The sequence below is a fragment of the Triturus cristatus genome, chromosome 7 (assembly GCF_964204655.1).
Source record: "Triturus cristatus chromosome 7, aTriCri1.1, whole genome shotgun sequence".
Taxonomy (NCBI): Eukaryota; Metazoa; Chordata; class Amphibia; order Caudata; family Salamandridae; genus Triturus; species Triturus cristatus.
The window spans coordinates 664,540,702-664,558,247 of record NC_140590.1 but is presented as its reverse complement, the minus strand read 5'-3'; the positions used below and the strand labels follow the sequence as shown (position 1 = coordinate 664,558,247).

Below are 17,546 nucleotides of genomic sequence, written 5' to 3'. Positions count from 1 at the left end.
ACTGTCGTCACCTGCCTGGTCATTGCCAACTTCACATCCAACTTAATACCTAGACTCTTCATAACGGACACAGATGACGGGGTAGCACCTAACTCCTGGGGCCAAAAAACATCTATCCAATGATAACCTTTGGTGTTGATTGCCAGGACCTCTGTCTTATCTGGGTTCACTTTGAGCAAGTTAGCCATCATCAAATTCATCGTAAACCTAAGGATGTTCTGCGCAATTCAACTGCGCTTGCTTATAGTTATCAATTCTCAGGATCAGCTGGGTGTCATCTGCATAATTATTCAGTTGGTGGTCCAGCTGTGCTAGTGCCACCACCAAAGGCTGAAATAGATATTAGGTAAAAGTGGGGACAGAGCAGATCCCTGGGGAACCCCACACAGTAGTACTCTTTCTCAAGATACATAGCCACCCTGCTGTACCTTCTGTGACAGATCCTTCAGGGAGGAGGAGAGCTGCCAAAAGGCGGAACCTGTGAACCACCGCACCCATAATTGATCCATCAACACTTGATGGACAACAGTGTTGAAAGAGGCTGTAAGATCCAACAGGATCAGCAAGAAGGGCTTGTTCCTATCTGCCGCCAGCCTGAGCTCATCCATTACCGAATGTATCACCAGTTCCGTACTGTAATGGGCCCTTAAACCTGTCTGGCGAGTATGGAGCAGTTGGTGCTCCTCCATAAATTCTGCAAGGATTCTGTATACATGTTTTTTCTACAATCATAGCTGGAAAAGGTTAGCTAGATACTAGGTGGTAGGGTCTGCCTCTGTCTTCTTCTGTAATGGGATTATCATGGCTTTCTTAAAACTGAGTGGTACTTTCCTTACCACAAGGGATGATTTTAGAAGGGAAAGCATCTCACCCCCGACTATGGGAAAGGCCATTTGGAACACCTTGGGAGGGCAAGGATCTTCCGGCAAGCCAGATTTAACTGCTGCCATTGCCCGTGCTAAGGCCTCGCGGTCCAATGGTGGGAACACTGAAAGCTTCTCACCCTGGAAGCCAGGCACCTCATTCACTATCAGTGGACATGGACAAAGTCGGTGTTTCTTACTTCAGTTAGAATCTGACTAATTTTCTTTAGGAAGAAGTCGTGCATCTTATTACAGTCCTCTGGATCTTGGACTGCCTTCTGTTCTTTGATTTGGCTCAACTCCCTCAACACTTTAAAAGTCTACCTTTGAGTATCACTTGCTTCTTTAATCCTTAACTCATAAAACTCTGCTTTAGGCGCTGTGTTCACTCCTTTATATATGCCCAGCACAGCTTCCACCATTTCCTTTCGTATTGGCACAGCTTTTGCTTCCCTTCCCGTAGTGCTGGAGTACACCAGGGGGCCCACTTGATTTTGTTCCTCACTCTTTCCCTCTGAGCGAGAGCCACCATTGTCTATGGCCTCCTGCATCCCACCTAGAAACCTCTTGCTCTGCTGATCGACATCCTAATTGTTGCTCAATGGATGCATTGCATCCTTTAATGCCTCCCCCAAATGGGTTTGATCTATTTTTGTCCAGTCATGTACTTGCGCCACTCCAGTGGCTGGTGCACCGGCTGACTGGACAGAGGGATTATAAACTTGATCTGATAATGATCTGACCAGCTACAAGGTTCAATCTCTGTTATACTAATTGGCGGATGAGTGTACCATATTAAATCAAGCATATGGCCCTAATCATGGGTCTCAGACCCAACTAGTTGTTGTAGCCCTAGCATGGCCATCCCTTCACTGAACCCACTTGCTTGGGGTCTCTTGGTACCCGATCCCACCAGAAGTTAAAGTCCTCCACCACTACTATCTGCTGGTACCTAATTTAATTTAATAAACATATAATTGAAAGGAGGGTTGTCCGAGGTGGGCAATAGACTACCACCGTCTCCGCACAAGTGGTCTTTAGTACTAGTTTCACCTTCAGGACCTTCGCCCCTTCCAAACCTTCTTCTACTGAAGCATCTGAAGCAAGGTGCTTCTGGCTGATCACTGCCCCCCCTCTTCCTCTCTTCTCTTCCTGCCCTGCTGGCAGGTCGTGCCAGGATATGATAATCCAGGGGCAAAGCAGTGACTATATCGGGTTCTGTGGCCTCCAACTAGGTTTCAGTTACGGCTAACACATCTGGTCCTTCCTCTTGCATTAACGAGAAGATTTCCAGGTTGTGTTTCTGAAGGGAATTTGTATTCAGCACCATAGCGCTTAACTCTTTCCCTGGGCCTACATGCATCCTTGTCAAGTTTGGTTTACCAGGCCCCACATCCTCTGCCCTCGAGCCCTGGTCCTGTTGTGTCTCTACCTCTCCTCCACTAATTAATAAGCCATCTGTCCTTATCCTCACTCTCACTTCTAAAGGCAGCAACAGTGTGGTGCCCTTTCGTCTCAGCTCCCCCAGATCCTCCATTGAATAGACCAGCATCTGACCAGGGGTCCTGGCCCCTGGTCCCATTCTGGTGCAGACGTGGTCTGGGCTAGATGGAGCACGAAGCATAAATTGTTCTGTGAGCAGACACTTCTCTGCATCATTGCCTAATCAAGTCACACAAGGAAACACAAGGCAAACCAATCTTTACAACCCTCAGTTTCAACTCTGGTTCATCCCCATCTGGCATTTCACTTTTTATCAATCCTTATATAAAAGACATTTTACAATTTAAAAAAATGTATCCTTTGCAGACTGATAAATCCATTCATGACTAAGACAGCCTTTCGTAATATAGGAATAGGAAGTCTTGCTCGTTGCAGGGGAAAGATTAAACTAAGCCTGGTATTATGAGTACACTAGGGCCTAGATTTAGTAAGTCTTTGTGTCGCCCTTACGTCATGCAAGGGGACTCAGGGCAATGCAAAGGCTTATTCTACAAAGCCATACAAGGCCTGATTTGCGTGGCCTTGCATGGCTTTGTAGAAAAAAATGGAACTCAACACAGCATATTGTGCTGATATGCCTCACATTTCTAAGTGGTAGGCATTCCATAGGTGGAGCCTTGGCGTTCCCTTGAATCCATCCATGGATATCACGCAATTCCATGTGAGGTTTGTAAATCTCAATTGCGTGAAATTGGTACTGCTACCACAGAAAGGCATAACAAGGAGAACATAGTTTTTTTTCTCCTTGTTATTTCCTCTTTCTGTGCATTATGCATTCTGTTTCACACATAGAAAGAGGAAAATGCCTCTTTGGATTGTTTTTGTTCAGGAAGGAGGTCAGCCTCAAGAGTGCCTGCACAGGGAGAGAGCACCATATCTCAGTAGATATGGCACATTCAGGTCTCTTCCATTCATGCAACACAGTGTAGCATCTTGCCATGCTGCACTGTGTTGCGTAACGTTTTAATAAATCTGCCCCTAGGTTTCCAGGTGGTCAAGAAATTGACAGTTACACGAGATATATCCGCTGTCTTGGTGGTCATACTCTAGCATTTCCTGCCTCAGTAGAGCCTGTCCACCATAAGGAAAGCTAATTCACCGGAGAAAATGCTGTTGTTTGATTGTATTGGAGGGGCTTCCCTATTTAGGGACAAGTCAGAATGAATTATTAAATGTCCCTTACGCTTCCGGAGAAAACATTTTGCTTAAAAAGTATAGCTGGTGCCTTTATTTGGGAAGGATGTGTTGTTGCATATGTATTTTTTTGCTTTAAGTATGAAGCAGTAACAGTTTCATTAGAAAATTAGTGCAAAAGGATAATTACATTCCATTGCATGATAGGCAGGTTTTATCGTTCACATAAACTACACATTACCAATAGTGAAACGTTTTCTGCATTACTAAATGGGTTTAGAAATGGATTAAAATTTACAATTTGGAACGGGCATGTTAAGGGTGTCCCTTCCAAATTATAACATATACCCTCATGTATAAATCATTTGTTCCATAATTCAGGTTGCCTTACTTTAAAAAGTTACCATCTCTCAAGTCAAAGTGCTAACTGTTTAACAAATGCAAATGGATCCTCTTTGAGCTATTTCCCCTTTGGAAATCAAGGTGGCAGCAGTAGACAGTGGTCCTGTTCTCACTGAAGTTTTTCAAAATTTCTAAACTTGTTCTTTAAAAGCATACCAGTTTCCATTAACAACTTACCTGTGGGGGAAGGACATTTCTTTTCCGTTTAATATCACATATTGTAGAGCAATGGTGATTGCAGTAGGAAGCAATCTCATTTGGATAGAATGGTTGAATGCCACTCTAAAATTTCTAATCAAATGACAACATTAAAATGGCAGGGAAAAGTGGATTGTATAAGGTGTAACGATGGGTGCAAATGAAGAGGTAGAATGGTGGAAAAGAATGGGAAGGAGATTTGAGTGTTGTCTGAATGAGGATGAGGGAGGAGGATGATAGGAAAAACCAAAAGAACAGATGCCACAAAGCAGGTGGTATTAAAACAATGAGCCTACAACTGTTCTTTGGGGGACACTCACTAAAAGAAAGGTGGTTGGATATTGTAGTAATAGTAATGGTGATGGAAAAGTATGATGCAAAATCATTGGCTGACCGTGAGAATTGAGTGATATGTGTGTCATGGGAGATTAATTTGTTCACAGCGTGTGGATGGGACCAAAGTGAGATGATGTGGTTTTGAAAGTAGGTGGATTTAACATTACCTAAGCCTATGAAAAGTCTACATACAAAATGTTCATGAACAACAAAATTGTTCAGACTTCTCATCATGCTGCTTCCAAAGAGGCATTGCTATTTTAATTTTCAATAAAAAAAATTGAGTTTTTTGGGTATGTATTAGCAGGTGATAATGTGCACATGTAGTGTGTATTAAAACATGTTGTAGGATTTGGTCCAAAGATATGATGTGCTGTGAAGGAGTGTAATCATTTGGTTTAGCTAAGCAAGGAAGGAAATCTGAGGAATAATTCTATTTGAGATCAGGGTGGAGGATGATGGGGGATGCAGCAACAACAGTGACCTCAGTTTGCATTATGGAATGATGAGATAAGGAGCAATCAATGACAGATGTCAGACATTTAGGGCTCATTTTCAAGGTGCTTAAGGATCTGACAGCCAGTAAAACTCCAATTACGAACATTTGCTCAGCTTCTCATTGTGAAGGCCTGGCAACCTTTTTTGTAGAAAAGGTGGCGGCCATTTACCGTTCGTTTCCTGCTCCATCTATATCTTTGGAGAAATTGGATTCTGGCCGGAAAACTACTATATCTCTAGGTTCTTTGCCTGACCTCTCGATGGAGGAATTCAATAAAATCGCAATGAAAGTTAAATCAGGTTCTCCCATGGATCCTTTACGTCCTTTTCAATTTAGAGAATCTGCGACTTTCTGTTTTCCCCCATTACGAGATTTGGTTAATCTATCTTTGAGGTCTGCCTTTGTTCCTGATAGTTGGAAACAAGCATTGGTGATTCCCATAATAAAAAAACCTGCACTAGACCCTCAGAAATTTGAGAACTATCTCACCATCTCCCTTCTTCCTTGGGTGGCTAAATTAGCCGAGGCTCATGTGAACACTACTCTCTGTAACTTTATTCACTCTGCTTACATTTTAGATCCTACCCAGAATGGCTTTCGACCTGGCCATAGCACTGAGACTGCGCTCCTTTCTATGGTTGAGCACCTACGAACATTGGAGGACTCAGGCCAAACGGCAGCTCTTGTGCTCTTGGATCTCAGTGCCGCGTTCGACACCGTCTCCCACGCAATTCTACTACAGCGTTTGGTTGAGGTTGGTGTCGAGCACGCGGCACTTGAATGGTTTCGATCGTTTCTATCTGGTCGTACCTTCAGAGTTGCTACCCCGCCTTATCAGTCGAAACCCCATTCCATCACTCAGGGTGTTCCGCAGGGGTCGGCCCTGAGCTCCACACTTTTTAATATCTATGTCCAGCCGCTGGCTGCGGTCATCAAGCGTTGTAACCTGACCATGGTGTCTTATGCTGACGACACTCAGCTAGCGGTTGCCATAAGTGGGGCTTCTGATATAGAGGCCACAAAGTTTCGGGAGGGAATCAGATCAGTGGCCTGTTGGCTGACTGAAAATTGTTTACAACTGAACGCAAAAAAAACGGAGGTGCTTATTATTGGTAAGCAGAGCCATCTTTGGGGCGATCGCTGGTGGCCTTCTGAGCTTGGCCCTACCCCTCTTCCGGTCACTGAGGTAAAGAACCTAGGCATTTGGCTGGATTCCAAACTCAGCTTTGTTCCTCACACCAAGAAAATCGCTGCCATCTGCTTTGGCACTCTTCGTAGGCTTAGACCTACTGTTAAATTTTTTGATGCCCCTACCAGACAGCTTATTGTTCAGGCTACTATTCTGTCTCGGTTGGATTACGCGAATTCTCTCCTACTTGGTGTTAATCAGGCTGAAATCTGTAGACTCCAGCGTGTCCAAAATGCGGCCGCCAGGGCTCTGGTCGGCCTGCCGAGCTTTTGCTCAGCCAAAAAAAACATCTATGGACTTCATTGGCTTCCTGTATACCAAAGGATCAAGTTTAAATCTCTTTGCCTTTCGTTCAAAATTTTGAAATACTCTTCTCCTCAGATTTTGGAACATCTCATTGTGCCGTATGTACCTTCGCATACTTTAAGATCTTCTGGGCTTCATTTGGTCTCTGTCCCACGTTTGAATAAGGTCAGGGCAGGTGGCCGCTCTTTTAGTGTGCTTGCCGCCAAGCTTTGGAATTCACTTCCTGTTTATATCCGGGCCTTAGATGACCTTCTGATTTTCAGGAAGGCCATTAAGACCTTCCTGTTTTCTGTGCATGCTTAGCCTTGTCTTTGTCTGCCTATTGGGTTGCCTGTATGCCGATTTCTTGCTTTAAGCGCCGGGACGCCCCTTTGCCGGGGCAGCTGTGCGCTATACAAATCCGGCTAACATAACATAACATTTACGAGTCTGGTGGTCCGAGGACCATCTGACTGGCAGAGGCACAGTGGTGGTAGTCCAACCACTGCCGTACAGGCGGTACGACCGCCCTAGCAGGTCTTCGGTGGTCAGACTGCCATTGCACCGCTGCAGCTGCCAGGGATCCACCATTTCCTGCCAGTCTCATGGTGGTCTGAGGGCTGCAATATGTTTGGTGGTGTTCTGAGGCACTGCCAAGCATAATAAGACTTTCCTCACCTCCAGCGCTGTCAGGGAGGTTCTTCCTCCATGAAAAGACTGGTGGTGAGGAAAGAAAGGGGGCCCTAAAGAGCCTTCTCTTTCTCCAGGGCACAGTGGTTCATGCAGGGGGACACATGCTTTTCCCCCTGTATTTCTGCACCCCCAGTTCCTGCACAGGAAGAAATGCATGACATGGTGCATTTCTTCCAGTGCAGGAACATGCATTGGCAGTCCCGGGGTAGTGCTGTTTCTGGCTCACAATGAGCCTTTTAAACAGCACTGCCAAGGGACCAACCACGCTGCCTGCCAGACTACAAAAAACTTGTAATCTGGCAGGCAGGCAACGGCAAGTCTTGGTGGTGGGGGGAGCAGCGTTGGCATTCCACACACCCTCACACCAACAAAACTCATATTTAGGCCCTAAGTGTGTTAGAAATTAGTACGAGTATTAACATTTGTCCTTGATTCTTTTGTAAGTGCGCAATGTATGTTGCTTAGTAAATGAAGAATAAAATTAGCTTTGAAGGTATAAATATTGATGTAAATTGGTATACAAAGGAGGAAAAAGGGTAGTTGCTATAGAAGTAGGGATGGTTGTGAGTGATTGTTGAACAGAATGCGGACTCTTGATGAACAATATGCAGCAGTGAATCAAGATATTACAGATAGGGACTAGTAATTTTAGGAAGTGTAAGATTTAAAAGAAGAATGGATATGTTTGATATCATCACATGTCTGATTTTGGTGGAATGTTTACAGTGGTTATTTAGTTGACTACCATTGAATATGCAATGGCTCGCAAAACTTCTCAGATTATAGTAGGACAGGCAGACTTACAAACACACAGGCAAGGTATCACAAGATTTAGGGCCTGATTTAGGCAGCGGGAGTATGTACCGTTGCCACGGCAGAGTACTTGACAAGGGTACTCTCCCCACTAAATTTAGAGATGTTTGTGGATCCGGTGGACATCTCTTGCAATTCCAGGAACTGCTGTCACGATGGTTCCTGTAAATGTGTTGAAAGTGTAATGGAAGGCTCAGTCAATATGATGGAGCCTACATCAAACATTTAGTTTGTTATTTTTTTTTATTTTCCAAAACGTTTGTTTTGAAAATGAAAAAAAAACAATGACCCCCCAATTGCCATGGGAGGTTTGTCCCATGGCGAGGGGGTCATGATAAACAGTGAAAACTTGCCATTTGTTCACCCACTTTGAACAGGACGGGAAAATAAATGGCAAAACCTCTGACGGGCTGTACTCTGTCGGATGTGTATGGTTGTGGTAGAGATGGAGTAACATAACAGGTGTATTTGTAAAGCGCACATTCACCCAGATGTATCTTGACACTGAATAACAGATGTTTCTTGTTACCCAACTCAATGGTACTCAGTTTATCGACCTCAGATGGATGAAAGCCGGAGTGGACCGACCGGGATATGAACCTGTAACCATGAAGGGAACACAGGCCCCTGCAATTGATGCATTAGTCCACTGAGCCACCAGACCAGTCTCTGCTGCTGGCATACTGAAGGTCTCCCAACTGTAAATGAGATGGGTGGACCTTCAGTTTGGTGTAGAGGGTCCTCTGCTGTGTGTGCAATGTAGTACCCTTTCTGCCAAACACTAAATAAGGTCCTTAGATTTGACAGATTTAAATTACTAGCTAGTTGCAAAATATTTTACTTGAAATCAGACGGCGGTTTTGTCTCATAGTTTAGACAGTCTCAGTTGATTTGACCTTACTAGTGCCATTTATCCTAACTAGGTAGAGTTAAAAGAAAGAATATCTGTTATTACTTGATATTGAGACTTGATATCTAATATGCAATTTACTTTGAGATAAGAGTAAGTAAACCATGTCTACCTGCAATGTAAGTTACTTTCTATGTAGCATAAAGCCCTTGAAGGCATTTTTTCATTGCAGAAAGCAAGCGATGGAGCAGTCTTAGGATGCTTGGTCCAGGGAAGACCTGGCTTGGCAGTTCGGGCCGGACTGTTTCCAGGAGGAACAGGGTCAAGCCTGATTTGCATATGGCTGGGTCTGGACTGGGGTGGCGAAGTGAGCTAAAGAATGATAATGGATTCAACCCAGATCTGTGACTGGGGGTGAGTGTCTGAAATGTTTCAGCGCTCGTCCATCATCTCCTTGTGTTTGCAGTCTATTTTATATACATAAATTGTGTAGTTTAATGTTAACAGTGACAACAAAATTGATTTCTTCTAGGGAAAAATGTCTGCTATGTGGTGTCTTCTTTAAGGCATCTCACTTTCTGGCAGTATGTGTTTTTCCTTTGTAGTTGCTCCTTTTGGGGTCATGATAGTTTGACAAACTAAGCATTTATGCACTTTCGCCAAGGCAAGTTATGGAGCATACTGGACTTTTGAGGGCAATACTAGAAGCTATTTTAAAAGTCTGGTTTTATTTAAAGAAACTGTGGTGTATATTGTCCATGGAATGAATGAATGTAGATCTTTTGGTTTTGGGAAACCAAATAATTGGTTTATGGTTGTCTTTGTTTTGACACATTTAAATACAGTTAAGCCATGGCAATGTCCAATACACGAAACTACTGTTTGGAGTGATAACAACACTTCAGCTGATATGGAAGGAGCATGCTCTAGTGAAATTACATGTTGCTCATCTGAAGTATATTACTACCACAGTCCATCTGCATGGACTATATGTAAGATTCAAGTTAAAGCTGACAGCTACCTATAAAGATTTGCTTTGAGAAGTACCTTTGTGGTCCCTTTGAATGCTTCTGGTTGTCAGACAATAAGTTATAATATGTTGGTACTGAGCAGGCAGACATGTGAAATTATTTGTTAATGGGCTGTAGAGAAGGATTTTACTTTTTTAGGTAATGAAAACTTATCTTTTTGAGAAACTCTTAATTGTAAGCTCTTGTATTCCACAGGAGTGCATGGGCATATCCATTCAAAAGGGTTTGATCTATGTCATTCTTCGCAGTTTTCTGTATTTGGCACATGAAATTAAAAATCAGGTAACAGATAAGATTCAGTGGTTGGTGGTCAGTTCTGAGATCATTTATATGAGGGTGCTGCATTGTGGTATGAATGTAAAGTTACGCACTTCATAGCATTTTTGTGTTAATGTAAATTCTTCTGATACTCCTAGATGTGCTTCTGCTTCATGCTGATTTCCCTGCTGAGGAAGCCCAAACTGACGAGCATTGTTGGGTTCCTGCTCACTCTCACCTTCGGATGCCTAAGTCTAATTCTTCTGATCGATGAGCTTCCATCACCTGTGATGTGGATTCTGAATGCCTTCCTCAGTCCCTTTAGCTTTTCCACTGGACTGTCCCAGGTAACAGCCAACTCACTGCAGTTCTGAACCATGTTTTTATTGTTTCTTTGAAATGGAAACCTTCTATTCTCCAACACTATATTTCATATATTCACATGCTTGAATTATTCCCTATCAGGATGGCAAACCCTGGTATATTTAAATAGCAGTAAACAGTGTTAAAATAGACACAGACCTGAACAACGTTTGTTTAGTAACACATCTACCTCATTTGGAGCAACCTAAATGTCAGACAATAAACAGAAGCACCAGTTCTCCTAATCCCTCTAGAGGTCACCTTGCTCAGATTTCTACCGCATGTCCTCTGTGAGGGAGTCCCTAGGCACAAATCTACTCAAACCTTTAAGTGAACTCAAGTGTTACTTTCCTGGTCTACCCTGGGATAGAGCTAGCTTTATCTTCAGCTTTAACAGTACCGTGAGTTATTTTTAGGAAAACTTATTTTTTTCTGGGCCAGGAAGACCCTTTGCCTTCAAACTTTCACCACCTGTCAACATGGCTGACAGTGAGAGGAAATCTGTCTTCAAACCATGTTCATCTTGTGGGCAAAATAAGATTTAAAATGATGAACCTCAGTATATTTATTGTCTTTACACTGATCATTAGTTTTCACTTTGGGATATTTGTAAAACCTTTTACTACTAAGATTCTAAAGGCGAATGAGAGGAGGCTTGCACTATATGTACTGGATAAAAAGAATGCCCCTCTTTCCAAAGGAGAAGACGCCTCGTCAGCAGAAGATGCCATGGAAAATATTGTACCAAGCACTCTAATGAAGGTAGCACAGAAAAGGAGACTTGTAAAGTTTCTTTCAGCTTTCAGCCACCTCCCCACAAACTAAGCCTAGAGCAGTACAATACTCTAGAAAAGAAGATTCCGTCTGGGTAAAACGCTGCTCAAAAAATGTCAATCAAATAAGTACGAACCATCCACAAGAAGGAAGAAATCCCCATAAAACACTCAATCGGCAATGACGACAAAGAAAGACCCAGCTGATGCAGAGACAGGTAACAGTCTCCCCTCCTGCTGTTGTCAATACTAGTGGCGAAACATTCAACGGCGAGCCCGTCGACAATGATGGTGACAACAGCACCATCGACCACAACACCATCGGCATCAATAACCCTATCAATGATGATACCCATGACGTTAACACCAGCAAAAACAACACAGTCAGCGACAATATTTGCAGAGCATATCTTTTCAGCATTAAGGGTGACAACCTTTCTGCCTTTCCAGATTCTGGAGTCAGAACAGAAAGAGGTTGCAAGTGATCTTGAATCACAAACCACACACAGTCCAACACAATTCAATGTAAGCTACTTTCCAGATAGCTTTTGAGGATTAAATGAATGAGGATGAGCCTTACCATGATTATAAATACCTTTTTGTTTATTTTACAACACATAATGGACACTTTCCAATGTTAACTACCACTGCAAACTACAGGTCAGCCTCCTCAACCTGTGATACCGGCTGTACTCCCAACTGTTCCACCTTCCCCCTCACCATCTACGCCTACATCCAGGGGAAACATCTCCAAAACCAGTCTATAAACCTCTTCTCCCATCAACTCCTGAAGACATGAAGGATGGAGAGGAAATAGTGAAACATATATATTGTGATGTAGACGAACAGCAAAGGAAATTCCCACAAGAAGATTACGAAGATTTCAATGAAGGAGATGACTTCATCATTCCGAAAGAAGATAATAACATGCCTAAGCCACTGGATGATATATCTCATATTTATTTATTAAGGGAAAGGGCTGGCAAGAAAGTCAATCTGCGAATGATGTCAGTGGAATAGCAATGTTTCCTTTATGATTTTTAGGAACAGCTACAAAAGTCTATATAAACTAATCAAATCTTGGATTTTGTTTGGTCTGAAGGGCTACAGCTAAGGCAGACACCTGCAACTCTTCCAGCGGCCATACCATGCCTGGAATAGAAGTACAAAGCCCTTTATTCAGCCCTAGCCTGTATGACAGGCCATCCGAAGCCAGACTCTGTGATAACTTTGGCTTCTCAGAGTAGATCGAAAAACCCTATTTCCCCCATCCTCTGGCTCTCCTGACAGGGATAGAAGGCGTATAGACAATCTGGACCAAAACATTAGTTTAATGGCAGCAACTATTATGCCCAAGAATGGAGTGGTGCACCACCTTTTATGTGTGAAGAAAGTTGTTTTCAATAAGTATCACAGTTTTTGGTAGTTATCTTTAGACAGTCTTTTATTGTGAAAGTCCCAATGTAGAAAATTGTCAGCCAACGCGTTTCCTTCATAACAATGAACTTCTTCAGGGCAAAAGTAAACGTGGCATCTGGGTTGTGGTGATCATTTGCAGAGCAGCTGCGAGGGCCTCCTTGATAAGGGCTAGTGTGCTGCAAAATCTGTACGGACGAGCGAATAACAGCCAGCAGCTCTTCGCAGGTGCTGGAGTAGCCTGTGCACACCAAACCTAATTGACTATTGATTATCATACTAAGGGAACACAACGGGGAAGTGCGGTCGGTGTGTCCGCCGTTGTCTGCCTCTGCAATCTGCTGGCAGCAACTATTATTAAGGCAGCCAGCATTCTGGCTTTTGTATGACTTTAGGTTTGTCAGATGTGGTATGACATGGCACCCTTACTTGATCTCACCCAAGAAGATAACAATTAGTCTGCTAAAGTTTCCTCAAAGAGTGAGAAATACAGCAAAGACTGTAGGCCTTTTACAGTACAATATCTCTGGTTTGTCGACTTTTTGTGGCTCAGGCAGACTATGTTAACCTTAGAGACAATTGGCTAATGACAAGGGCTATACCTCCAATCACAATCAGAGGCAAGGAAATAGAAGTTCTTCAGAATGAAAGAAGCTCTTCTCAACCATCTCCCCAAAAAACAAAGCTTGACTCACCATCTTTGCCCCCCCACCATCTTGAACACAGAAGACGGAGGGGAGAATTTCCTTTTTTGCCCTCTCATGGGAGTCCATGACATCTGACAAATGAGTGAGGCAAATTGTTCACACAGTTCATACATTTGCATTTATTAAAAAACCACCTGATTTGCCCGCCCGAGAAGGAACTTCATCTCCATTTGCGAGAGCTGCAATGGGTAATTCTTCATCCGCTATTCGAGTGAGCAAGAGTAAAAAACTAAGATCCAAAAGAAATCAGGAACTTTACTCCAGATTCTTTTTAATAAGAAAGAAGATGGGACAGTGGAGACCAATCCTGGACCTTAGAGAGTTGAACAAGTACCTGAAGAAACAAAGCTTTTTTATAGTTGCATATCGGGAGGTCCTCGTAATGATTCAGGAAGGCGATTACCTGCCATTCGTAGATCTACAGGATGTATGCTTCCATATGCCAAACCACCAGAAGCACAGGAATATCTCAGCTTTTCAATAACAAGACAATTTTATCCATTCAAAACACTCGCTTTTGGACTCAAATTAGCACTTTGGATTTTCACCAGTGCCTTTCACTAGTTTCAGCTTTTCTCAGGTGCCAAGGTCACCATGTGTCCCGTATTTGGACAACTGCTTCATTAATGCAGCATCAAAGGAAGAAGCAAGAGATTCTGTGACCGCCTGCATCAGTCTATTCCCGAGCTTGGGCCTCACACTAAACAAAAAAAAATCAACGCTGGAACCTCGCATGAAAATCCAGTTACTGGGTGCAGTACTCGGAACTCAGTCAGGGAAGGCATTTTCATATATGGAGAGGGTAATAAAGCTCAACATCATGGCAAAGAGTCTGTCTTCAAAGCAATTAGTTATGGTTAGATAATACAAATCACTGTTAGGCCTCATGTCATCATGTATTGGCCAAGTTCCCCTTTGCAAACGTCTGTGGTGGAGATTCCCAAGAAATCCAGCAATAGATTTCTTCTCAATCTGTAACTAAGAGGATTGTACTGACAACAGATGGCTCCATGAATGGCTGGGGAAATCACCTACAGGAATGTTCAACTAGAGGCTGCTGGTAAGTTGCAGAAAGAAGAATTCACCTCAATGTTCTGGAGCTCTAAGCCATATGATTTGTTACCCAGGCAACATAACATCTGTTTTACATAGCCAAAAAAAAGGGAGGGCCAAACAAGAGAGAAGGCCACCCTGACCTCTCTCAGAAGAGGCTCAATTGCTATGTGACTGGGCCATTTCACGCAAGATTGACCTCACTGTGGAACACTTGCCAGGTCACCAAAACAATCAGGCAAGCCCGTCTGCACCTGTCGGTAACACGACCGCGACCAGCGCCAGGGACCATGGGTCTACAACCGTCCACCGCTACAACACTGCTGCACTTCTCGCACTCAACCCTGGAACTCTCAGAGACTGCCAACAGGCCTCACCAAACACGACCCACGGCCAGGTCTCCTGCCTCCACTGCCGCTGGACATTCATCACCACCCGAGCTCTAACACAACCAACACCAGCACTGACTACAACCTCAAATGCATCCTCCTCAATGTGTGCACAAACACACATTGGAATTCTGGAACCTTCTCGACTCTCTCTTGCCCGACATCACCTACTTCACGGAGACCTGGACCAACGCCGCCTCCGCCACCCGACATCAACACCGCCATCCCCGATGTATACAAGATCCAGAGGAAGGAGGAGGCCTCGCTATCGCCCACAAGAGCACCATCCGCCTCACCACACCCAGCGAAACCTTCCCCTCTGCCGAACACCTCCATCTCCAGATCCAGCCCAGCCCTAACAGCACACTCTGAGGAACCCTCATCTACAGGCCCCCTGGCCCCCGGACACCCTTCACAACCACCATCACAACCCATGCCATCGCATCAACGAACCACATACCCAAGGCACCAAACCAGCCCCCTGCCCACCACGAAGCAACTGGAGCAAGGTGACCGACGAGCAGCTGAACTCCGCCCTCACCCAAGGCAACCACACAAGGGCATCTGACACAAACACCGCAGCCAGAGGACTCAACAATTGGATCTCCAACTAGGCAGACAAGCTCGCCCTGCTACGCAACCCCGGCATACAGCGCCCCAGGAAGGCTGCCTGGTTCACCACCAATCTCCAAGAAGCCCGGCGCAACTGCAGATGTCTGGAGAAGAACTGGAGGAACACCAAGACAACCGATAACTACTCCACCTACAAGGATGCCATGACAGACTACCACAACCAAATCAGAACAACCAAAATCAACTTCACCCACAACAAAATCCTGACCAACTCCACGGAACTCTTCAGTGTAATTCAGGCATTCACCAACCCACGCAGTGAAGCCACAGACATCACCCCGTCCCAAGACCTCTGCGACAAACTTGGAACCTACTTCCACCTCAAGATCAGAACACTCTATGACAACTTCGTTAACCATGCACAGGATGCCACAGCTGACCCCCCAGAGACACCAGCCAGCCCACCATCTCCAACAGGACACCGCCACAACCATGAAAGGCATCCACTCGGGGGCCCCCACTGACCCCTGCCCTTGCACATCTACCACAGAGCCACAGACACCATCGCAACCAAACTGCAACACACCATCAACACCACCTTCACAACAGGCACCTTCCCGGACGACTGGAAGTGTGCAGAAGTCAGGTCCCTACTCAAGAAGCCCACGGCCGACCCCACGGACCTCAGGAACTACCGACCATCTCGCTCCTCCCCTTTGCAGCCAAAGTGGCAGAGAAAGCAGTCAACAGGGAACTGACATGATTTATTGCAGAGAACCACATCCTCGACCCGTCCCAATCTGGATTCCGAAGCAACCACAGCACAGAGACCACCCTACTAGCCACCACAGACAATATCCGCACCCTCCTGGACCAAGGCCACTCCACAGCCCTCATCCTCCTCTACCTATCCGCAGCCTTCAACACTGTCTCTCACGCAAACTAATCCCCAAACTACACAACACCGGCATGCAAGGAACGGCCCTGGACTGGATTCAATCATTCCTTACCGCCCTTCCTCTCCGCTCCCACAGACGTCACCTGAAGAGTCCCACAGAGATCATCTCTGAGCCCGACCCTCTTCAACATCTACATGGCCCCCCTCGCAGCCATCGTCCGACAACATGGCCTCAAAATCTTATCCTACACCGACTACACCCAGCTCATCCTCTCCCTCACCAGAGACGCCAACACCACAAAACTCAACTACCAGAGAGGAATGCAAGAAGTCGCAGTCTGGATGACCAACAGATGCCTCTTACTCAATGCCAAAAAGACAGAAGTTCTCATCCTTGGAACCACCCCTTCAGCATGGGACAACAGCTGGTGGCCCACCGACCCCCTCAGACCATGCCAAGAAGCTCAGAATCATACTCGACTCTTCACTCACCATGAACAGGCAGGTCAACACTGTCACCTCCAGCTGCTTCAACACCCTCTGCATCCTTTGCAAGACCTTCAAATGGATCCCCCCTGAGTCAAGTTAGACAGTCACCCACGTGCTCATCACCAGGAGACTGGACTACGGAAACGCTCTCAACGCCGGCATCAACATTTCCCTTCTCTGCAAACTCCAAACAATGCAGAACACCGTGGCCAGACTCGTCCTTGGCATCCCCCAGCACAAACACATCAGCCAACACCTGCAGAGACTCCACTGGCTCCCCGTGGAGAAGAGAGTCACCTTCAAAATCCTCACTCACGCCTACAAATGCCTACACAACAACGGACCCAAATACCTCAACAACAGAATAAACTTCCACGGCCCCAAAGAAACCTCTGATCCTCCAACAGAAGTGTGTACCCCCCTGCGCCTTGAAACCCTCACGGGTGAGTAGCGTGCTTCAATTCCCTGATTGATTAATTGAGTTGGTGAATTTCATACTGCCACGAGTTGGAGTTTCACCTTGACCAAACATAGCTCAGGAACTTCCCCCTGCAATTCTAGATACCGACTTCACTCTACCAGATATACATTTTTCAATGGGTCTCGCTCACCTGTCTCCATTAATAGAAAAAGAGATTCCACAACCACTCAATAGCACCCCAACAAATGCTACGGTCTGCATGGAAAACTGTTCACAATGAAAAGAATCAACATTCTTCAATACACCTCAATGCCCGGACAGTCGAAAACCAATATCTAGCGCTTTCTTCTCACTACAGAGAATTCTGGAATCCATATTGGCCCTACTTGAGAAAAATCTAGACAACTCGG

At 44.9% G+C, this 17,546-nt stretch overlaps 1 protein-coding gene across 5 annotated transcripts in view; it reads left to right on the top strand.

The window, feature by feature from the left end:
- LOC146810317 (ATP-binding cassette sub-family A member 10-like) overlaps window positions 1-17,546 on the top strand; it is a 1,555,322-nt gene that overhangs the window by 258,035 nt on the left and 1,279,741 nt on the right. For all 5 annotated transcript variants that reach the window (XM_085617313.1, XM_085617310.1, XM_085617311.1 and 2 more), the window contains exon 8: window positions 10,213-10,401. In XM_085617313.1, coding sequence (XP_085473439.1) covers window positions 10,213-10,401 — 189 coding nt within the window. The remainder of the gene's footprint in view (window positions 1-10,212; window positions 10,402-17,546) is intronic.